Raw genomic sequence first — 23,911 nt, 5'->3', positions numbered from 1 at the left:
TTTTTTTTTTATATTTATTGGATGGGGTAAAAACTAAATAAATACGTTATTAAGAAATTTACTGTATTGGTAACTAAAATACAATTTATGACATTTTCTCATATAAGGCCACTCCACAAATGTGGAAAACACTTAAAACTATAAGTCTTGGACGTCGAACGACTACTCGCCAAAGTCAAATATTTAATATTACATTTTTAATCAATTTGGTCACATATATTTGACTAGAAAGAAAACTTTGTAATTTCTAATTGTCTTAAAATATTTTCTCTAAGGCTTGCCATTTGACTTTGTGAGTATTATTAAGCACTAAGCTCCTGTTCTGGGAAACTTAAAGATATTCAAAAATAAATAAATAAAACTCTACATAACGTTGCCAGGCAACGAGGAACAAACAAACAAGTACACTCCCTCTGCATCTTCTGGATTATTATTTTTTATTTATTAGAATCTGTCCCCACTCGGAAAAAATAAATTTAAAAAAATGCTCTTTTTGGTAAGCTGGTTCAAAAAAATAAGCCCTAATTTGGTCCCAATAAACAATATCCCAGAGTGAACCATAGGTAACATGAATTACTAGGATTTTTTTTACATAAGCTGTGGCCCTTATGTATACAAAGATGAATTAACACCAAAACGTAGGGTGGGGGCTCCAGCATTAAAAAAATTAATAAATAATTTGTCAAATGGAAGAGCAGAAGAAGCACATAAAACAAAAAATCAATTCTAATCAGTAATGTAATGTAATGTAAAGTAATGAGCAAACGAACCACTTTTAATCGACCCGTATTCTTGGAGATCCTCGAGACTTCCATGCCACCATCAGCTTGTAGCTGAAGTACATGGAAAAGGAATGGACTTGCAAGGCAAGCAAAATGAACCCATACCAGAGCAACCCGTATGGATAATCCTGAAAAGAAAAGGCAAATTAAGTACATGTTTCTGTAGACAAATAATTGTCTCACAACATTTTGGACTCAGGCCATGAATGTGAACATTTTTCTGGGTCCAACTTCTAGGGTTAGATAACTCAAATACTTACTTTCCAAAAGACCACTTTTCCTAGATCAAAGTAGCCTTGAGTTGACCAGGGGTCGGCAGTCAAAAATGTCCAGACATCCCACATCCAGTAGAATGTACCATATACCAATGGCAAATAACCGAGAACTATAATTCCAATCATATAGTTCCTTAACGAAGATACTTTATTGCGTTTGCCAGCATCCAGTGCAAAAAATGATGTCGGAAGGCTGAAGAGCCAAACAAACTCCCACATAATCGGCTGTAAAATAAAGGTACTAACAATACTGATCCAAGTAAGGTTGGGAACATTTACTTACCTTGGGCACATCCAGCTCTTCTATTTCCAATATGAAAATGTCTAACGAATCCAAGAAAAATGGAATCAGTTTTGCCAGCATGCCAAATGAGAGTAAGTAGTGGAAAAAAATGCTCCACTTAAGCCGGCGTTTGTTGGCAGCACTAAAAATAACGTATGCATCAGATCTTATTGAAAATATTGGGGTAAATATTACCTTGTCGCGTAATGCCCCGCGACTGTCTCGCGGAAAGAATGGTCTTCTGCAGTCGCGTCGCCCGTTGCCGCTACCGCTCTCTGTCTCTTACGGCCCGACCTTGTTTCCATATTAAAGATTTGTTGTGACTTCAAATCCCTCTAAAATAGGGAACTAAAAATAATCTTACTTGTATCGAACGATTTTTTAAAAAGAAAATTAAATATTATGTCACTTAGATATAAGCTGCACAATATTTTAGGGTATGGATGTTTAAACAACGCTAACACGCGTTTTCTGTGACCACTGTTTCCGCCGACTAGTTACTTTCAGTATAGTGGGGGTATGGATTGTTCTAGAATTATCGATATGATTCCATTCCATTGGTGCGATCAAGTCATGACGTCATCGAGAGTTTACAGCGTGTTAGCGAATTTCTCAGTCTCAGCCGAAAATCCACATCTTGACCTGATCTTTGCTGATTGTTGGCGTCATAACTTACCAAGTTTCTTTGGTCATTCTAAATAATAAGAAAATCATGTTGCAGCTATTGCGATTGGCCATTACGTCATCAGACAAGACTGCATTAAGCCAGTTTGTCTATAGAATCAAGTAATACGCCAGAATCGTGAAAATAAGGTTTGGGTCCAAGTCTGGGTCCTCGGATTTTCTTCATCTTTCGATCCACCGCGTACTACCATTGTAATTTTTATTTTACACACGCAACAATTTACTCCAAACTGCGCTTGCGCAAATTTTCCTGCCGATCTTCCTGGGGTGTACATAAATCTTTGTGTCACTTAGCTGACCACATTTTCAGTTAATTCAAGATTTTAACCTTTTGATGTAAATAAAAACTTTGGATCTTATCGTATTCTGTTCAAACTATGGAATAGTTTTAATTATCCTTGACTTATAGTTATTAAAAAAAGAGAAGAGGTGTACCATTCTTTTTTCTACTTAAACAAACCAGCTTGCAATTAATTGCAATATATTTATTTACAGAAAACATGGAAGTATCTATCAAAGAAATATGTGACAATGTTAGTCTAGCAAGGGAAATGGCGGTGCTCGGAAATTATGAAAATGCAGAAGTTTACTATCAAGGATCCCTTCAACTAATCTCCAGGCATATAGCTATGATCGCAGAACCCATTCGTAAGAATAAATGGCAGGAGGTAGTTAACTCAGCTACTAAACTATAGTCTGATGTTGATAAATATTATTTTAGATGCAAAACATAATTAATCTTGAGTATGCAGATATTAAAAAGTACAAAGTATTGCTAGAAACCTTGAGAATTGAAATAAGTGGAGATGTACCAATCGGTGCGAGAAAGCGTGATGACACTTTTTTGTTAGCAAATGATGTGTCCAGTATTACTGATCCTGATGTGTGGCCTCCTCCGACTCCAGCTGATCATGGAATTTTATCAAGGTGGAAAATATTTATAATTAAAAGTACCCTATTTGGTTGTATAAAACATCTGAAAATCATTAATAATGGAACTATTAGTACAATGCCTCTTTTAGTAGGCATAATGGTCCTAAGACAAAATCAACCAACTCCAGAAGATCTGAAATAAGAAAAGCACCCAGTGGAGCCAGGGCTACTTCTTCAAATACTTCAAGAAAGACTGATATTACAAAACCCACTAGAACCAGTAAAAGGGAAGATAGGCCTTCAACATCAAAATCAGAAAGGTTACTCAATTATTACATGATACTTTTTTACAAATATAATAAAATGATGTATTGCAGGAATGTTGAAGCTATGAAAGATCGACAAGACTCTGAATCTACAGATAAAAATGAAAAAGCTGAGGAACAAGAGGAAAAAAAATTTGAATGTAATGGTATGGAGAGAGAATTGGCAGATATTTTAGAAAGGGATATTGTACAGAAGAACCCAAATATAAGATGGGATGATATAGCAGACTTACATGAAGCCAAAAGATTACTGGAAGAGGCCGTTGTGCTGCCCATGTGGATGCCGGAATTTTTTACAGGTTTCTAAGATTTCAAAGATACTTTCGTAATGAGAAAATTCTTTCTTATCTTAATTTAGGCATTAGGCGACCCTGGAAAGGGGTCTTAATGGTAGGACCACCTGGAACTGGGAAAACCATGCTAGCTAAAGCAGTTGCCACCGAATGTGGAACCACTTTCTTCAATGTTTCTTCATCCACACTCAGCTCAAAATATCGAGGTGAATCTGAAAAGATGGTTCGGCTTCTTTTTGAAATGGTAATTTGTGTAGTAAAATATAAATATATAATATATATATATATATATATATATATATATATATATATATATATATATATATATATATATATATATATATATAAATTAATTATAAGTTTATTTTAATCAGTCTAGTGTTGCCAAGGGTAGTGTTTTTGGAATATTCCGCGTCCTGTTTAGTGTGTTTTTAATTAAAAAGGGTTTATATCTATTATGATATAACCTTTTTTTACATTCATTAAAATAGAGTAAAAAAAAGTTTTTTCTTATTTAAAAAAAAGGCATTTAGGTTTTGCTTTAAAGACTTGCTAGATATTATTGTCGCTAACCAAAGCAAATAATAAAGTTGTTTTCGCTTTGCCAGTGGCGTTTGTGAGACCGTTTTAATTATTTTAAATTATAAAAAAGTGGTAGGCCAGTGGTTTATTGAAATCTTGTTAATAAATTTAGGTGGCCTGTTCAATTCTAAACAAAAATAGTCTGTTCAGTTTTTTCGTAAAAAGTTAACGTTTTCGAGATTTTTTTTGCACCTAAGATTTGCAAATGAATTTTAGATAATTAGAGTTATTTATATTCGCTTTTATTTACATAACAACAATTCGAGAAATTATAATAGTAACGGAATAATAATTAATTTTGTTAATTTAAGTATTATAATACCTACCAAGAAAGGAAGAAATCTAAAAGAAATTTTTTTAAATAGAAAATTGCGTAATTGCGATTTTTTTCGCAATTACGCATATTAGGACATAAGTTTATGTGATTCTTTTTTTATTTATTTTTATCTGATCACTGCACCATGTATTTAACTCATATTTCAACATCAAGTACACCCTTTTTTGTTTGTTTAGGCACGATTTTACGCGCCCAGCACAATTTTCATCGATGAAATAGATTCATTATGTTCAAGAAGGGGGTCTGAGTCGGAACATGAAGCTTCTCGCAGAGTTAAATCCGAACTTCTTATTCAGATGGATGGTATAACTGCCAACAATGAGGAACCAGGGAAGATTGTGATGGTATTGGCTGCAACAAATTTCCCCTGGGATATTGATGAAGCTCTTAAGAGGCGCCTGGAAAAACGCATTTATATTCCCTTGCCAACATTGGAAGGAAGGGAGGGATTGTTAAAAATTAATCTTCGGGAAGTTAAACTTGATCCAAACGTCGATTTAAAAAGCATAGCACGAAAGCTGGATGGTTATTCAGGAGCTGACATAACAAATGTGTGCAGAGATGCATCAATGATGTCGATGAGAAGGAAAATTCTTGGCTTAAAGCCCGATCAAATAAGGCAACTCCCTAAAGAAGAATTAGATCTTCCCGTTACAACTCAGGACTTTGAAGAAGCTATTCTGAAGAACAACAAAAGTGTCTCAAAGGAAGATTTGGACAAGTTTGAAAAATGGATGAATGAGTTCGGCTCCTCCTGATAGTATTACTAACTTTTGTTAACTTTTGGTTGCTTTGTATTGATTGTTTGGTAAGTTTGTTAACACTTGTTGTATTTATCTACGTTTTTTAAATAAAATTAATTAATAAAAATAAACTTTTTACAACCAATTTGTTTACATTTTACTACCCATCATCATCAATAAATCTTTGTGATAAGAATCCTCGTCTGAATATTGGAATGTCCTATTAAATGAAATAATTTTATTAAGATTAGGTTTGTCTAATCAATATAACTTAGATAAAAGCACTTGTAAAGTAGATTCCTAAATATTTAATTTAAAATCAGCCCTTTTGCAGAGGTGACCTTAATCTGGTGGTTATTTAAGATGAGAATGGGAAAAACCAATCGTTTTTACCAAATTCCCGATGAAATTTAATTACTCGTGAATGTAAGATGTAATTTAGTTACATAAAATGTAATAAAACATTTTTATAACCATTTATCTGCTTGAGCGGTTTTTGTTTTTCCTCTAGAAACGTGAACTTGAAAATTCCAATTAATATTTAACATAAAGCATAATTTAGTGGAGGCGTGCATTGTACGCAGAAAATTCAGAGCAGATGTTGGAAATATGTTGCAAAATAAATAAAAGGGGAACGCGGTCCATTGGTTAAATTTAGGTTTAAACGTAGTGAAATTCGCGCGAACTTCGTCAGATGTCAAAAATACCCACCTTTGCTTGTCTCCGCTGCTTGAATTCCAGCGCCCTTGTCTGCGAGAGCAAGCCGAGGGAAAAGTAGTTTCGCGTTTCATACGCGTTCTTAGTGGAAAATAATTAAAAATATTAGAATAATATCGCACCAAAGTAGGTTGTAGTGTCCGTACGAGTGATTAATGTTACAAAGGACCGCACATAGGTAACTATTGCGAAGCAATTCCACCTTGAAACCATGGCGTAGGAAACGGACTTTTACCCATAAGCGCCATAACCTCCATTCGTGTTATTGGAGTAGATACGGAATTAAGTTGTATGTCAGATGTGTCCATCATTTTGGATTATACGAAAAGTTCGGTGGTGTTATTTATTTTCAGAATATTTAAAGTGAATCAGTGACTAATCTAGTATGTGTTTGCAAGGACCGGGATTTAAATCGTCGAACGAAAATGAAGGAAAGCATCCGTTGTTGATTATAACGGCGGGGTGTTGGCAACGTCTATACAAAGGCTAAAAACACCGGCAGCAAAACCTCGCCGTAGAAATGAGTCAATATCGACAGGATGGAGGTGGCGGTTCGGCGACAGTTCCAAACGCTGCCGGCTCGGGCCCCTCGCCCGGTCCGGGTTCAAACAGTGTCTCCGACTCGAGTCTCGGCGGTGAATCGGAATCCTCGGCCGGACCCGGGGCCACCGCCGCGTCGACAGACTCAAATATGTATGCGTCAGAAGGTCCTCCGGCTCCTGCGCCCCAGCCGGACGGCCACGGTTACGGTTATCCGTACGGGAGCGGGCCGGAAAGTGGCGTGCACGGCTTCGGACCGCGACAACCGTTCGGTGGTGGGCCCGGGCCCAAGCAGCTTCAGGCGCACCGTTTCGTGCCTAATCCCGCGATCTCACAACCCTCCGGCCCGACGCCGACGCTCAATCAGTTGCTACAAAGTAACAGCCCCATGCCTCACAGATACCAAAACAACTACTCGCTTCCGGATCAGCAGCATTATAACCAGTGGCCCCCGCAAAAACCTCACCAACAAGGCTATGGCCCGGGGCCCGCGCCACCTCCCGTACCATACAGGACGCAACAATCAGTAAGTGAAATAATCGTCCTTGAGTTGGTTTTTGTTTTACCCTTTCCCTCAGTGCATAAAATTCCTCGTCGCTTAATCAACGCATCCCCTACACGTGTGTCGCCTCCTAAATATTTTATGTTTGGCAGGAGGAGGCCACGTGTTCCCATTTGTTATTAATATCGTATTTGTACTCCTGGACGAAAAAAACCGCGAAGCGTGCGCTCGTAAAGGGCCCGCGTTATTAATTCGTTGGTCATGCAACTAATGACCTTGAACTTGCTTTAAAATGCGATTACATACCTCCCACTTTGTTATTATGCAATCAGCTGACGTGTCGCAATCGGCGATCCCTATATGTACTTTCCTTCGCCCACGCTTTTGCGGTGACAATTTCACACACTTCGATTTTTACCCTTTTACAATAAGGGGTCGTTCCATCCGATAACCGCACATTATCGGTCAAATTGATATAGTCAAAACACGCGGAATTATATTCGTAACGACATTTCGTTTTGCCTTTCCAATAACACTTTTAAATCTGAGAAAAGGTCTTTCAGTAAACTTTCCATTTTTAAGTACTAGTATGTCCCCGCTTTTGTCCTATAAAAAATTGTAAATAACAATTTTGTAATTTGTGCTCTGTTAGTTCCATGATCTACCTCAGTAGGGCTAGTGCTCGACCCTTATCATAGTATATCAGTATATGGATATATTTTTCACCAACCACTTCCACATCCACATCCTTTCGTGGGCCCCTGTGCTTTATAGACAGGACGCTGCATTTTGACCTATCGATCCATTGTGGATCTTCCTTCCCGTCCTAGGAAAAGCAGTACCAGAACCACATTGTACTCTCGAAAAAGAATAATGAATTCAGCTCTTAATACTCTTAATCGTCTGACCCTCAATGGTGCGTAGCCTAATCACATCCCCTGAATCCTCTGAAATAACATCAGGGTCCACCAAATAGCACCCTCGGCTATTTCAATCCCGGTACACTCGTAAAATGCGGACAGAACTCTGTTTGTTGGCGAGATAATATCAGATCCATGAGATGACAACGATCTATGCTCTCTTTCATAGACCGGCATCTGCTTATGAACTATGCCCGAGTAGTAGAAGGCAATAAGGCTGTTAAATATGACGATGTACCGTTTAAAGCCTTAATAAAATCTAAGTTAAAGAATAAGTTCTACGAGATAAAATATAAACTGTAGGACAACTGCCACAATCTTACATAGCATGTACATTTTACGCAATGCACATGAGATAATTAGTCATTCGACATTCTTTATGGCGGCTTTGAAAGCTCTAGAGAAAGACGAGATTCAGATACTGTCGATGGTGCTGAGTGCTTGGAGAGACAGCAGAACCAATCCGCGTTCCATGAAACTGCAACCATCACCTTAGACCATCTTAATCACAGCACAGCTTTAGCACGAGCACTAGTTTTTCGGCCTTCTTCACTACTCAAACTAGATTGCTGGAATTACACGATTAATCGGCAGTCCTTAGGTCGCTTGCCCGAGTCCCTTCCGTGCTCGTGCACGAGCACGACCCCATATTACTCCAAATCTGCTTTTTTTTACCCGTCTTCGAGGCACCAAGATGTTTTCTCCCCTCCTTTGGTTTTACCCTTTTTAATTTGATAACCCGTGCATCGAAGGTTTGCCAGCTGTGGTTCCGTACAGAATTCTGCTGGCTACATTTAATCGTCGCGCTCCGTTGTTGCAGTTGTCGCCAGCATACGGTGGCGGTCCTGGCTCTGCGCCAAGTCCGGGTGGTTACGATTCTAGGACGGGCTGGCCGGGCGGTCCTCCATCATCTGGAGGATCGCAACACGGACCCGGAAGTCCGGGCCAGCCGCAACCTCCACACCAACAATCCCAACAAGGCCAACCTCCCCCATCCCAACCCCAACAGAATTCGTCGAGTGGTAATCAACCGTCGCCTCAGCCTTCGCAACCGCCTATTAGTCACTCGCCCGGACCCGGGCCTGGTGGACAAATGCCGCCTAGTCCTCAGCAACATCAACAGCACCAAGGCGGGGCCGGTGGTGCTCATCAACAGTCGCAGCAGGGCTTTCCAAACAGGCCACCACCACCGACCACGCCTAACGCTCACGCTCCCGACGCTGCGGTAAGTTTTCCTCGATAAAAGCGAATTTTAGATCCAGCGCGACAAAGTCGTAAAGGCGTGCCATTTTGTTTCTAAAAGGCGAAATAGTAGCGATTGTTACTTGCAAGCCGCGTGCTGCGGAATGCGTTCGTGATACGTTGTTGTTCATTTCGCATACCTCGGCAGCGGTACAGTTAAGTTCTCGAGTTGGAAATGCCGAAGCGAAAAGTTTGTTATGCGTAATCATTTACGAAAGCGCCGATCGAATAGTAATTAGTTATAATCGCGTTCTAATCAATGAAACGCCAATTTCAGCGATTGCATTTAGGTGACGTCACGAGTGTCTGGCCGACGACAAATCGAAGACAATACTTAACGTTGTTTTAATTGTGGTATATCATAATTAATCCTTTTTAAATATAAACACATTTAGCGTTTAATGGCAAACAAATAACTAGTCTGGCGTTCTAGAGTTCGTGTCTACGTTTGTTTCTATTTTTAGAATTTTGTATGATATACGTCCGCGTACAATAGGTTATTTAATTCCGATTTATTTATAAATTGACTAAATATTTATTTTGTTTATTTTTTGGTTCCGTTGCGTCGTCGTAGGTCAGTATTATCGGCAACGGTTTCCTGGAGCTTCGTTTTCCAGTCGATCGGTTTTTGTCCGTCTTGTTTTCGCTGAAAATTTTCTGACGATCTCCTAACTGTTCGTATTATAATACGATAATGCAATTCCACGGGACGACGACAAAAAGCTAACCGAGGTGAATTTCAACTTGGGAACGAAAGGATTCCGACGGCGAAAAAGCGTTTGATTACAAAATCACTTCAGAACATAATACTCCGGATTAGAAAAACCGTTCGGGAGAAACATTACATTGCAAAAGTCGAAGTCATTTATTTTAAAAGGTTTAATTAGTTTTTGCAGTCTTATTTGTTGTTCACCGTTAGCTACGAGATTTTCGCCGTATTAGTTACGATTTTGGTGGAATGAAAACGTATTTCGTTAAAGGAAAGTCCAATTTATTACGTTACGTAGTTAGTTGTCTTTAAGTTCACTACGACGTTTTACAGGTGTCTTTAGGTTGGCGAACATGCGAAACTATGTCAGAACTTCCTATTATGTTACAATACAGTTTGTCCACAACGCGCTACATCTTCGTGGTTTCCTAAAACCCTAGTTACCATTTCGACGCAATTGGTAAAACTATGTCAAGTGCATGTGTGATTAGTTTGGAGAACTTTCGAAACTATTTCAGAACTTGACATCGAACGCTTCGTACACCTTCGTATCCCGTCGCAGACATCAGAATTAATGATCTACTTTGAGTAAAATTGGATAAAATATGACGAGTTACGTAACCCGATATAAGCTCGGCGTACAATTAAGCTAAACGATCTTGACCTTTGTTAACACACCGACAGATTCGTTAGTAGACAACACGTGTTTTTATCGTGTGGGAGGGAATTGTGAGGTGCGTCGGCAAGAGAGGGGTCAGTTTGCAGTGAGGAGAGTTTAAATAAAGTCGTAATGGGTTTCATATGCCAATTTTACAATTTGGTATTTGCGTTGGTCATGGCTATGTTGTGGTAATTCTCTGTTTCCTTTAACTGCGTCCTTATCGTGGATGCAAATCATGGCGACATGCCCTTGGGGTTAAATTCGAATATGTAACGGCGCCTAACACCTGTTCAAACGTAGGCTTCGGAGATTTATGATCTTTTACGTCGGGAACGTTAATTGTGGATTGATTAACGGTAGCATTGCCATTTACCCCCTTATCAGCTGGGAGTCAATATTTCGTCTCTGTTAAACATATCGCAATAAATCGTGTGTTTAACTATACAGAATTGATGCCGTTTGTTGCAAATTCGAGCGTTTGTTTGATTCCGACGGGAATGTTTTCTGGTGGAAGTGATCGCTAATTGAAACGAGGAAAAGTTGACGTTAAAACTCTATACCGTGTCTAGTTTATTTGCTCCGAGCGGAGTTCTTTGAGTGGTATTGTTTCCAAAGCCGTGCCGTTGCTATGGAGAAGACCTTCGTCTCTTGATTAAGTTTGGAGTATAAAAATGTTATTTGAGCGTTGTATGATGCGTCACAGTCTTAACAATATTTAAGAGCTTTTGTCTCCTAATATGAATCTCAGTCATAATCAAAAAAGGTTTTCGTTTGCTAGATGGTTAAGTTTTGATTGATTTCATCATTTTGCTTTAATACTGTAAAGGATTCGTCACCTCGTTCACTCCCTTGACGACAGTTACATAGAATACTAGTCTTTATTGTGCGGACTCTTAATTGGGATAGGTCTGGATCTACAAATTCACTGTCAGAATCGAGCAACCTTTCGCTATCTCATTTCCGACACACTCTTCCACAGAACCATTCAGCCATAGGAGATCTGGATCTGAACGATATATGAGTAAAACGTTTACCTTAGACTTGAGACGGTTGAAATCTGATTCGGAATCAGAGTCGGATGTTTTTTTTTAATTTAAACCAAGGTCCTTAATAAATGCAACTTGAATGTGGGAAATCTTTTGTTGTAGTTGTAGATTAAAAAAGTAGTCAGTTACATCCGCGATGTACATGTAATAAAGTGCCGACAGTGAAGTTCAACTACTTACATCCTTTATTCAGAAAATAAATGAAAATGAAATATCGAAGTACAGGTGGAGTCTTTGATATGCCAGTCATGGCGCAATTTTAAAGTATCAGATAAATTCCAACAGAGACAGCTTCATCATGTAATTAAGGTTCTTCAAAAGTCCAACTCTTATTGGGTATTCGTTGGAGTTTGCAGTGTTTATTGATATTGGATTCGGAGCAGGAACAGTTAGAGATATTTGTTGGAAGTTCTCCAAGAAATTCTAACGTGGACTTGCCGGTGATCTGATATTCAGGTCAAATAGCATGCAATGGGAGAGGAGTCACTTTTTCGGTTAGAGAACAGCAATTATTTACGAGCGAGTACCATTTTATTTTATCTTCGCTCTCGGACCACGTGAATACATGGTCGCTATATGTTTTGCGTAAAAAACACTGTTGTCGGCTATTGCACGTACATTTTGGTGTCCTATGGCGTTATTAATATTATATCCACAGGTTGGGGAAATAGAAACAATTATAGATGTCCCAAGCTAGTTTTCGATTTGCTTAATTTCGTCTCAAATTCTGAGCACTTTCTAAAGCACCGTTGCAAAAGAGTGATAGCGAGTCCGTGTGGTCGCATCGGTTTTTACAGCGCCAGCCAAACGAGTGGTACGCAATAGTAAATAGCCTAAGTTCTAGGAACAATGTTAAATGTAAGTCATGGCTATTTGAGCGCAGTAGACGCGGCAACGCTGCGGATAATATTCCATCGGTTTCGAAGTTCCCTCATGGCAATACGAGAACCGTGAACGATGCGATGTTGCCGTTTTAGGTGTAAGTCGACCGGCTCGGCTCCAGTCCGTTATTGATTGGAAGTATGCGGGATGACAACGCCGTTCGTTACAAAGTACGCTGCACTGAATTTGGCCCGCTCACAGCTTTATGTGGTGATCAAGCCGAGAAGCTCGATTTTAGTTTTCATTTTCTAGACTTACGGAAAATGTTCTTAGTTCGGATTTTTGAATCTCGTCGGTCCGAAATTAAATAATTCAACTTGTACGTTTCATAGACATGCTGTACTATACCTGGTTATTTCGTTTTGTAACAGTTCAGCGATCGTAGCCCCCCCTATTTCCTGATTTTTTATATCTGCGTCGATTCTTTTTCGACGCTATCCTTCACTTCGATATTTGTTGGGAAACGAATCAGTCAAAAACGCTATCGGCAATTTCCTTTTCCCGGATTTTCGTTATATTATCATGCATAGGGTGTTTCTTTCTTCTTCCGACGTTTTGAATTGTAAGACTCCATTTTTTCGAGGTTCACCAAAGTTACTAACTAAATCTACGTGACGAAAACTTTAGTTGAGTTAGCCCGTCAACAACGCGTTAAGAAGATCCCAAAGGCCGACTTGAAATATTAATTGAATGAAAACAAAGCGCGTCATAATTCCCTTAAAAGCTTCCAACTTGGTTAAATATTTTTTCAGACTTTTAACTCGATAACAGGTGGCAACGTCGGAATTCAGCCAAGCTGAAACTACGTCGAATAACGCGGCGGACACGCGGTTGCCACGACAGTAAATTTCCGATGATCGATGTTTTGTGCTATATTATTTAGAAAATGTACGTTGGCAATACTTAACGCGACGTCTACGTCATTGACGTGGAATTTTACACCGAATTCACTTTTGGCTGAGGTTTGAGTTAGTCTATGGGCGTATTTTAATCGTTATTTTTTTGTAAGGAGGCACCCTGCCACTGCCACATATTTTGGGATGGAAAAAATTTGCCGCCGCCCGTCTTATCGACTACTGTCGATGTGTTTGGCAATGTCATCGAAATTTTTTCGATCTACCAATTGGCAACGTTGTTGCAAGTTTGCCGCATTCGAACCGTTCTCTTCTTTACTATACTGCCGCTCGGTTCGGAGCGAGGCGATCAAGGTTTGGCCAACTGAAATACCTCTAACGATGTCTGACATTACAACGTTGCCGCTCGTAAAACCGTTGCCAGCTCGCAAGAAACACGATTCGGTCCTTCGTGCCGTTTGCCTATATGCGGAACGACTGTTACTGCTAAACCTAAGTGCAATAGGTCGATAATAGTATTCTTATGGCAACAATTTATCATTATCTAACGAACCTACAAAGACAAGGCAATTTTCCTTCCCACGCGCAGAACAAGCCAAAAAAACATTAGCCTAGGGTGGATCGCGGAGAGGTGCAGGCGGGGCGTGTGTCTTCACGTCCGCCTCCTTTCTAATCAACTTTGCCCCCTTTTTAGAGGAGGTGGGCTTGTTAAAACGATTGCAATAAATTGTGATATTCTTTGTAGTTTTTTAAACAAAAATACGAGCCAGATGTTCTTTACTGTCGATTGTTCGAAAAAAAAAAAGAACGTACGATATAGCGATTTATTAACCCCGATCGCGTGACAAACTCTTCGGCTGCAACGAGGGTCGCGGCTTTTTAAATATTCAGGCAGAAAAGGGAACCTAACCATGCGAGAAAGGGGAATTTAAAGCGCTGTGGGTTAGCCAGTTAAATACGATCATGAACTTTTCTGGTTTTTGCGGCATTTAGTTCAATCGATTTAGGGCACTTGTCGATTTTTTACGCGACCGTCACGTATGGATCGGAATATTTTGCTTAACGACTCATCAACCATCATCGCTCGTCGTTAGTTTTTAGATTGGCCGAATAATTATCATGGAAAAAAAGATCGATAATGTCAGCTCTTATTGGAGGACGTTGCCTATAAGGTATACATAATTTTGCGTCGTAATTTAACAACAAGAAGTGATTTGCATAAAAATGCGCGCTTACGTAATACGGTCTTCCTGGTGTTAACTGCCTTGGGCGGTCCAAGTCGTTGGACGCTTTTGATCGCGGGCCCAATATTTTGCGAAAGGCTCGTGCGGTTACGGTAGGAATCGGTTGATTTTATTTCGTTTGTTCCTTAAATCTTGCAAACCAATTGAGTCGGGACTCAAACATTCGGCGACCGAAGAGGTCATCTAAATTGTCTGGAATGGTATATTCCATATTAATGTTACCGAGTTATTTATATGTATTTATTATTATCATTGGGTATCGGACTTTATGATCTCTTGCGAGCTAAAAATAGAAAAAAAAGCATTGTGACCTTGAAATTAAGTGGATTGAATCAGTCGGTAATTTTGTTCGATTTCCTCTGTTTTTATCGTATTCGACGACGTCATTTATTGCCTTGTTGCGTTAAGTGGCGGACCGTTATTTATTTTATTTCTTCTCTTTTCCTTTAGGGTATCGCTTGTTTTTCTTCATCTTCTAAATCAGTTTTAACATTTCCGATTGTTTCTGGTTTACGTTCCTGCTAATATTATTCCGATTCTATGTTCGACTCTAGCCGAAGGAAAACAAGTTTCATTCCGTGGAAATCGCTCACCGAATTGAACTGAATCCGTCTTAACTTCGAAAAAGGAAGTTTTCCGAGATTCATCGTTATTATCTCAATTATTAGTGATTTATTGCGTGCAAGCTGATTAAAAATCGCGGGAACGTGTTTAATGACTTTCCATATGCCGGCAATTTAAACCTTCCGTATCTTTAAGTAGTCAGAGAAACCATCTCGTGGTTCGATTAACACTTTTGCGGAAGCGGGACTTCCGTCGCTGCGTAATTATTATTATTATTGATCGCGAAACTGTTTAAAGCCAGTTTTTGAGTTTGTACGACGTCGAACGTCTATTTGCTTGACGTGGGATGCTTTATCTAAGAAGGTGCTACACTATGCGTTCACACCAGAGGCGAATATAATTTATTTCAATAAAGTGATTTCCTTTCCTAGATGCTCTGTCGAGCCTATGAATATGATGAATTGCCGTATACATTTATGAAAAATGAAAGTCACTTGCATGAAAATCCTTTCTCTTAATTTGAAAACCATAGTGAATGTCCAGATATGTATTTTGAGTATCACCTTTTTTATTGCGTAAAGATGAACCTCCGTTGCCCTAGACGTCTATATCTCAGAATTACGAAATTTGGTCAGCTCTCTCACACATTTTATAGCCTTCTACGCCTTCCGATTCCAAGTTTCCAAAATCTTCGGTCTTCCCATTTCCCTCGTCGTAGATTACGTTCACACATTGTTGTTTTCGCGTTTGTTTTGGTCTACATCTTTTTTCCTTTCCGTTGGTATATTCTCTATGGTCTCTTGATTGTCAAATTCAAGAGCATCGTTTTTGTCTCTATCAAGTTAAATTTATTGAATTTTTGTTTTATTTACTGAACTCCAGTTTGCGCAGTGTTTGAACGGCTTTCGAGTAAAAAAATTCCAGATCGTCGTTATCCTGCACAATTACCACCTGATCATCTGCGAAATGAAGGGTGTATAAAACTGCATTTTCTTTCAGTTGTATACCCGTCTCACTGCATGATGTCCATTTCTTCAGCACCTTGTTCGATTATATTTTAAAAGTGTGGGGATAAAGGTAACGTCGCTGTCTCAAGTCTTTTGTAGCTTTGAAGCTATCCGACAGAGAATTTCCCATTTTAACTCTTGGTGTTTAGTGTTCATCAAGTTGCTGGATAGTGGACTTACTGCTTACCTTTTGAAGCGAACACGTTCGAAGGTATTATTCGCCACATCTTGTGACACCAGTTTTAGAAATCGAGTCATTGCGCAGATACAACCGCCTAGTAGAGTAATTAATGGCCGCCGATGGAGTATTCTGTTTGATTTAATATAATGCATCGGGTTCTTGACCTTGCCTCCCCCTTCCCAACCCCGGCCAATTATAATGTCCGATTTTGGCTTATTGTGCATGTTCGGCGAGGTCTTCGCGTTCGACATTCTGTTCGCGTCCCGATCGCCGTATACCCCTAATTACATCGCCCATTCGGCGGTCAAATTTACATAATCTATATCTATCTTTGTTTCTACCGCATTCGCCGGCCCATTCTCGAAAGGCAACATGTCAGAAATTCGATCAATACCGCATTCATCTGGCTTCCTTTCTTTGACCGATGCCATTGACTTTTCTGGGTTATTGCCTTCCTAATCTAGACAAACACAGCTGATCGGATTTTCACACTCCATTTCGTCAGCTTGCAGATACAAATGACATTTATTTTTATTTATTTTGTGTCGTTGCGGTGAGCCTTTATTTAAGATATGATACATGGAATAAGTTTCTGTAAGATGGATTAAGGGCCTCGTATCAGAGACTAAGCTGCGGAGAGAAATTGGCCCTCAACGTCAACTAGTGTTTCGAAAGTGGTTAACGGGTTAACGATCTAACGCCAAAACAAACAAATATTAAAAACCGCCGGCAACTAATTTTAGAATGCATAATGTGTTATCAAAAGTCAATTACTTAGATGTCATCTTGCCAATCTAAATATAATATCGTGAAGTAGGTGCGCACGTACACGTGTTATAATTTTTAAATGTAAATTTGCGCACTTTATCAATGGTCGCGTTTTCGTCCGCTATTTTCGGACGGATTTTGTTTCGTTACAAACGACCTTGGCACACGATTATTTACTCCGTTTGCCGGAACAGAATCCCGATCCCCGTGCAAAATGTTGAATGGAAACTCGATATTTCCTAGGAAGACTAAAATTGTTTAGATTGTCTTCGCTCAAACTATTTACTATACACTTGTTTACCGGCAGCGATGTTTAGACTTTTCAAAGTCTATAAATAGATAGGTAAGTCGCTTTGTAGAATTGTTTCCGGGTCAAGGTCTTTCGGTATGTTTACAAAACTCGGAAGATGCCCAAAATAGTTGCCAGCGTTTTAACCTAATTTGTAAGATTCCGTCCCGAAACGAGTTGCTTTTGACCCTGAAACGACACGCAAATCACATGGAAATAATCCCGGGGATCAAGGTCAGTGACATTACGCATCTGACAATTTGATATTTAAACGTGTCATACGATACTATTTAAGTATTAGTAAATACGTCCTTCGCCTCGTTTTATACTCCTCGACCAAGTGGTCTAGCGTAAACGATATTGCGTGCCCAAATTGAGGCAGGTTCGGGTCAGACACATACCGAATTATTTCTTGACAAGAGAGCAAACGTTCCCTCCAAAGGACGAGCCGGTGTCGTGGAGTAACATCACATTAAGATTTACGGTGTGCAGGGGTTTACTCCGCTGGGAGCTATTGTTCATCAGACTGGGCTCCGGTGTAAATGTTTTTTAAATCTTCAAGTCTCATGGTTTGATCATCACTGCATTTGGTCACATATTTTTTGGTTAGTTTTTTGGGCGTCGATTCTTTGGTTTTTAAGGCTGTCGTGCCCATCTTCAGTCGGATGGAACTGCGCTAGTAAGAAAATAGTTTTCCCTGTTCCTACATTTGTTAATTTATTTACTCTTTGGGCCACAAACAGGTTAAACTCACAAGAATTACAATAGAATTACATAATTTTAAGTTAGGGATTTGTTATAGGACGTCATCATCAATCAACGGTACAATTAATTGGTCTCTGTATTGTATGTTTGTTATCCTATTATCCTAAAAAAAAGTCGTTTATTATTATTATTTTATGCAAAGCTTGACAACAATACAAAAAGAAAAGGAAAAAAATAAATCTATGAATTGAGTCCAGCGTAGAAAAAATAGGAAAGTAAGCAATAAAATGATCATCATGTGAGATTGTGCGCAAGTCCAGGTCTAAGCAGTGAAGGTTTTTAGCTTTCATTATACGAAGCAGGGGAGAATTTTGAGAGTTACTCGTGTTTCTAACGGGGCTACTTAAAATAAGATTATTTACTAACGGTTATCGAATTAGAATTAGGTCATTTTCTCTGAAGTGCACGAATTTTACAGTGTTTCAGTAGTTACAGCTACGAGTAGATGTTTTGCAAATTTTCAAGTCTGATGGCTCGATTATTTGTTCATTAAGATTATCGTTCTACCAGAAAGTAGGTGTGACTATCTTGAGTCGAATGAAACTGTGCTGTTCCTGTTCCTACTTAAAATATATGGAATACACTAAAAAAAGTTTCTTTACGAAGGTAATAAAGGGCCACGAATTGGGAAATCCTTTTTTCTCTAATGTGCACTGATTTAAAGTACCTGTAGCTACGAGTAGATATTTTGCAAATTAAGTCTCATGGCTCGATTTTCACTGTGTGTGATCCTTCGGGTCTATCTCCTCAGTTCTTTGGTTGTTAAGGCTATCATTCGAACGGGATATAGGTGTGACCCATCTATTCCTGTTTCTTCTTAAAATATATATGACTACGTAAAACAAGTTTCTTTACCAGGGGTATAAACGTATTCAATCGGCTGTTTTCCTGTGAACAGTTTGCGTATTGATCCGTTTAAAGCGGATGTGACCATCGCAACGGGGGCAGACTTTTTAGTCCCATCCTGTTGAAAAGTGATTTTTATAGGCCGCATTTAATAGATTTAATAGACGGATCTCAATAAACATTTTGATTAAATTCCGGACGACGCCGTAAATGCCATTTTATTTTCTTTTTAAAACCCCAAATGCTACTAAAAATTGGTTTCCGATTATAAAAAAAAAGTCATCACAGTCGAATGGATCAATTTTATTGCGGCCTCCACATATTATTAACTGTTTATAGTTCAAATTAAAAATATAAAATTATGAGTATATAAAATTTTTTTCCAATACGCAAAATTACTGAAAGTATGTTGAACACAAGCTAGGGAAAGAGGGCGTATATTCGTTTTATTGCGATTTTCACGTTAATGTCTGATATTAATGATCGTATTCAGGTAATTAAAAAAAATGATGTTCCTTTTTATTATTAATATTCCACAAAGCGTATATAAACAATTGTCAAACTTCCCAAATGCTATTCGGCTAAACTTCGTGTCGCTAAACACATTCGCACTAGTCGACATCCATTATAACTGACACGTCGAATTTGCGTAAAGGTAAGAGCTCGTTGGTTGTGTCAAGTAATCGATTAATATTTGTAACTATTGGCAAAAAGCAAATTCCGCTTGGTAAAAAGGAACGAACACAAGTGCAACGACCTCCGATTCTGCTACGAACCTTATTTATGTACCTGACAGCTTTACCACTTGTCGGCGATGAATGGGACGTGTCATTACAAACTGCAATTGTATAAAAATTCGTTGTTGTGTTCGTGCCTTTGTATAATGGGTCACGAGCGGCCCATTATAATTGATTCCAAAACAGGTTCGTCGCATTCTTAAAGATGCCCTAAACTGTGTCACGGTCATCATATCCTTTTTCAGAGGTGGTAATAAATTTTATTTGTTTCCTAAGTGTTACATTTTTATCGAGCCGCTTCCGTGCAATCTGTTCAGTTGGTCACGGCAACCTTCTCTGTCCACTAAACATTCTAAAAACACATATTAAATATCAGCAGGACTCTGCAGATTGCATTTGGTATTTTCCCTTTAGCGCTTTTTGATTGTAATTTTATATCTTGCCAAAAAATCTTCTTCATAAGGTACTGCCTGCTATGTTTGTTTAATAATGCTGATATTTTTATGTCTCATCGTTTTCATTGTATTTTTCTGCGCCCTTTTCTTCAGCTCACATCACTATCAAAACCAACGTATGCAGTTTTGTCGTCACTCTCACAATATACACTTAAGAACCGTACGCCCTTGTAAAGTCTTTGTTTATGGTTCGATTTTGATTTTTTTTCACTGAAAGACAGTTACGATTTTCTTAAAGTTAAATATGATTAGAGATAAATAGATAAGTGAACATTCGACAGTCAAATTCACTCCCTAATTCATATTTTAATTTTGTTTACATTATGTCTTTCGAATACTAAGATTTATTAATGCTGTTGTTTTAAGATGATACTAAAAAAATTAATGTCTCTTAAAAAGTCTTTTTTATCATTATTTTGGAATTTTGTATAATTAAAATTTGTAAGATCTTAAAATCACACACAAAATAATCGTTATTTACAAGGTTTAAAACATTTATTTTTTTAAAACATCAAAAAACTTTGGTCATTGGTCTAGTTACTTTTAGGCAGTCCTCAACACGAATCTGTTGTCATTTTCAATTTGAAAAAAATCTCTAATAGCACTTCTCGATTTTCCGCTTCAAAAAACCGTGTCAGTTAGCCGATGCTATACGAAAAGACTGCTTCATTTCTCTTTAGATCTATCCAGCAAAAAAGAGTTATCAAAATTGAGCCGTAAACAAACATTCTACGTCGAGCCGCCCGTGATATTTCGAGCAACCTGTATTCGAACTTCATGAAAATTACTATAGTTAGGTTTTATGTAGCCCTGGATAAGAATTTGTTGACATTTTATTCTGAATTCCCTACCATGACTTTAGGTTGATGTAAAAAGAAACATACGGTTTTAGAGCGTTTTTGAGAGATCCATCCAAGTAATCAAAGATTTTACAAATTTTTAAGCGGGGCGTAAACGATATTTCAAATAGCCTGTATTGAAATATTATAAAAATTGGTATTGTTGGGTTCTAAGTTTTCTTAAATATGAATTTGTTGCATTTTTTTTTTTAATCCGCTCTATCTTTTGCTCAATAGTCCCATAAACAAAGTTTGCACAAGGGTGTACAGTTCTTGAGTGGGACACACTGTATATATAAATTTTTAAATTCACATTTGATAAAAACACGGTGTTGTCGGAACAATTGTCATGTCAAAATAGATAATTTCGTGAAAATCTGAACTTTTAGTTCTTATTTATTTTGATTTTTAAATTCCGTAAGTTCTATGGCTCCTTCATTCACTTTTAGCAATATCATCAGGACTCGGCGGATTTCATTTGGTATTTTTTATCTTTTCTGTTTTTTTTTCTTAATTTTATGTCGTGCTAAGAAGTCATCCTTGTAGATAGCAACAGCTTGCTATATTTTGTCATCATATTAATTACATTTTTATTAGTGTCATCGTCTCATTTTTCTTCTTCCGTTTCCTCAGCCTTTGTTGTAGTCTTTTTTTTAAATTTAACAATTCTATTTGTCATCCAGTTCAGCAATATCATCAGGATTCGGCCATATAAACCACAAATTTAATTTAGTATTTTTCTCTTTTTTTTTTTTTGAAATTTTTCTCGGAAACCTGACTTCTATTCTATTTCTATTTTTTGCATCACCCTTTTCGGCTGTCGTACTGGTTTATTGGAACCACTACCTTTTCTCAAATGAATTTGTGGAGGGAAAATACATCTATTATAAACATTTTTAGGTAAATTTAAAAATTCTAAAACATTGCAAAAAAAAATGCACGTTAGAATTCTAGGCGGCTCTCTCCTCGAAGTGGACTGTCCAAAACTTAGCGAAGTGCAGATTTATCGATCGAAATCCGTTGGGCTATATTTTAAGCGAGGATGGTGAGCGAGATATTTTATTTCCACGGTTCCTGCGATTCACCAAGCGTCTGCAATAATAGAACGGAGATGAAAATCAGCTGTTCTCGTTTCTCTTTCAAACGTCGACAGCTGCTACCGAAAGTTGGCGAATTTAAATAAAATGCGAACTTTGTACGTACCGAGTGAAACAAGATGTAGTTTCCCCCATACCTTTCTTCACGGCTTTAAATATGTTGATTTGATTTTATAATATAATTTGTTACGATATTCACCGTGAATTGGCAGTTCTTTGCTAAGTCTTAGCCAGCCATGAATTTGTTACTAAGCAAATTTTAATGGCTAAAAGGCTATTTATTTATTTATATGTCACAGGCCATTCAACAAAATCGGGAAAATGAGCAGTAAATTTCTTATCTCTACAATGAAAACAAAAGTTGAATTTAAATATATTATAAGGCTTAAGCTTATATGTTTCTATAGCTATTCCGTTTAGAAATTATTACATTTACAATTATTACAAGTCCGTGGACATCATATTGTAGGAGAGTTAGAAAAGTAATTCGACCTAAATCGCTCAATGATCGCTTAACTTCCCCTAAATCCAGTGTATTTTTGTATTGAAAAATTTGACGGTCATGTTGGAACGGAACGTTCAAATATGGCATATTCTATTTCGGGATTTCTATTTAAAATTATTAAGGTTGACATCACTTTTGGTTATACGAGGTGTGTTCAAAAAGTATCGCGAATTTTGAATTTTCGCGGGTTACGTATATTCGAATTTCGAATTTTTTGTGGCGTCATGTTGGTACTCATGTCTCTCATTTATGCCGACAAGCTCGGCCATTTTGAATGTTCATTTAATTGTTGACAGCTGTTTTGCTTGCACGTGTTTTGGATCGTCTTCGATTTTTGCCTATTCAAAAAAATGGATCAAAGAACCTGTATCAAATTTTGTGTGAAAAACGAAATTAAGTGCGCGGATGCATTCCGAATGTCGACTGTGGCATACGGAGAGGCTACCTTGGACCGAAGCAACGTTTATCGGTGGTACAAAATGTTCTCAGAAGGCCGAGAAGATGTGAACGACAAAGAGCGTGCCGGACGCCCGAGCACTTCAACAACAGACGAAAAAATTAACGAAGTGGAGAAAATGGTATTGGCCAATCGTCGAATCACCGTTAGAGAAGTTGCTGAGGACCTAAACATATCGATTGGCTCGTGCCATTCGATTTTTATCAATGATTTGGGCATGAGACGGGTCGCCGCGAAATTCGTACCAAAATTGCTCAATTGTGACCAAAAACAGCATCGCATGAACGCGACGGCCCAAATTTGCTCCAGAGGGTCATAACTGGTGACGAATCGTGGGTTTATGGTTATGACGTGGAAACCAAAGCTCAATCATCTCAATGGAAGCTGCCGCACGAACCAAGACCGAAAAAAGCGCGATAAGTTCGGTCGAATGTGAAAGTTTTGCTGAGAGTTTTCTTCGATTGCAGGGGCGTGGTGCATCATGAGTTCTTGCCACAGGGAAGAACGGTCAATAAGGAATATTACCTGCAAGTTATGCGCAATTTGCGCGAAGCAATCCGCCAGAAACGCCCGGATTTGTGGAAGAACAAAAATTGGCTTTTGCACCACGATAACGCCCCTGCTCACACATCGTTGCTTGTGCGCGACTTTTTGGCCAAAAACAACACACTAATGATACCGCAGCCACCGTATTCCCCAGATCTGACCCCCTGTGACTTTTCTTGTTCCCTAAACTGAAGAGGCCCATGAAAGGACGACGTTACGCTTCTCTTGACGAGATAAAGACGGCATCGAAGGAGGAGCTGAAGAAGATAAAAAAAGAATGATTTTTTGAAGTGCTTCGAAGATTGGAAAACCCGTTGGCACAAGTGTATAATATCTCATCGGGACTACTTTGAAGGGGAC

At 38.4% G+C, this 23,911-nt stretch overlaps 3 protein-coding genes across 6 annotated transcripts in view; 2 read left to right on the top strand and 1 right to left on the bottom strand.

Moving 5' to 3' along the window:
- Positions 1 to 59: 59 nt before the first annotated feature.
- LOC132708796 (protein jagunal) lies at positions 60 to 1,828 on the bottom strand. Its single transcript, XM_060681371.1, has 4 exons — positions 1,536 to 1,828; positions 1,341 to 1,482; positions 1,043 to 1,282; positions 60 to 910 (listed from the first exon to the last, which is right to left on the bottom strand). Exons 1-4 carry the CDS (start codon positions 1,643 to 1,645, stop codon positions 776 to 778), a joined length of 627 nt encoding a protein of 208 aa, XP_060537354.1. The 5' UTR covers positions 1,646 to 1,828; the 3' UTR covers positions 60 to 775.
- Positions 1,829 to 1,971: 143 nt separating this feature from the next.
- On the top strand, positions 1,972 to 5,311 carry LOC132708691 (katanin p60 ATPase-containing subunit A-like 1). Of its 4 annotated transcripts, none has more exons than XM_060681188.1 (6): positions 1,972 to 2,453; positions 2,520 to 2,692; positions 2,746 to 2,951; positions 3,050 to 3,522; positions 3,582 to 3,760; positions 4,612 to 5,311. In XM_060681188.1, the coding sequence occupies exons 2-6, from the start codon at positions 2,525 to 2,527 to the stop codon at positions 5,191 to 5,193; spliced, it is 1,608 nt and encodes a 535-aa protein (XP_060537171.1). In that variant the 5' UTR covers positions 1,972 to 2,453; positions 2,520 to 2,524; the 3' UTR covers positions 5,194 to 5,311. The 4 variants fall into 4 exon arrangements, with proteins under 4 accessions (XP_060537171.1, XP_060537174.1, XP_060537173.1 ...); XM_060681191.1 differs by having other exon boundaries at positions 1,976 to 2,692; positions 3,050 to 3,217; positions 3,275 to 3,522; XM_060681190.1 differs by having other exon boundaries at positions 1,979 to 2,692; positions 3,047 to 3,217; positions 3,275 to 3,522.
- A 1,048-nt stretch (positions 5,312 to 6,359) lies between these two features.
- LOC132708533 (trithorax group protein osa-like) overlaps positions 6,360 to 23,911 on the top strand; it is a gene marked incomplete at its 5' end in the record, with an annotated part of 34,935 nt that continues 17,383 nt past the window's right edge. The window contains 3 exon segments of the mRNA XM_060680881.1: positions 6,360 to 6,393; positions 6,396 to 6,961; positions 8,678 to 9,082. Coding sequence (XP_060536864.1) covers positions 6,360 to 6,393; positions 6,396 to 6,961; positions 8,678 to 9,082 — 1,005 coding nt within the window.

This window comes from Cylas formicarius, unplaced genomic scaffold (assembly GCF_029955315.1).
Source record: "Cylas formicarius isolate icCylForm1 unplaced genomic scaffold, icCylForm1.1 PGA_scaffold_12__32_contigs__length_19106922, whole genome shotgun sequence".
Taxonomy (NCBI): Eukaryota; Metazoa; Arthropoda; class Insecta; order Coleoptera; family Brentidae; genus Cylas; species Cylas formicarius.
Note: the sequence above shows the minus strand (reverse complement) of the source record. Positions and strands in the feature narration are given on the sequence as shown.

Bases quoted from the DNA above. Each gene is read 5' to 3' on its own strand.
- LOC132708796 (XM_060681371.1), bottom strand. From the start codon at position 1,645: ATGGAAACAAGGTCGGGCCGTAAGAGACAGAGAGCGGTAGCGGCAACG. The intron at 1,283-1,340 runs GTAAGTAAATGT...TTTATTTTACAG, and splicing joins AAGAGCTGGATGTGCCCAAG to CCGATTATGTGGGAGTTTGT. The intron at 911-1,042 runs GTAAGTATTTGA...TTTTCTTTTCAG, and splicing joins GAAAAGTGGTCTTTTGGAAA to GATTATCCATACGGGTTGCT.
- LOC132708691 (XM_060681188.1), top strand. From the start codon at position 2,525: ATGGAAGTATCTATCAAAGAAATATGTGACAATGTTAGTCTAGCAAGG. The intron at 2,693-2,745 runs GTAGTTAACTCA...ATATTATTTTAG, and splicing joins GTAAGAATAAATGGCAGGAG to ATGCAAAACATAATTAATCT. The intron at 2,952-3,049 runs GTGGAAAATATT...CTCTTTTAGTAG, and splicing joins GATCATGGAATTTTATCAAG to GCATAATGGTCCTAAGACAA.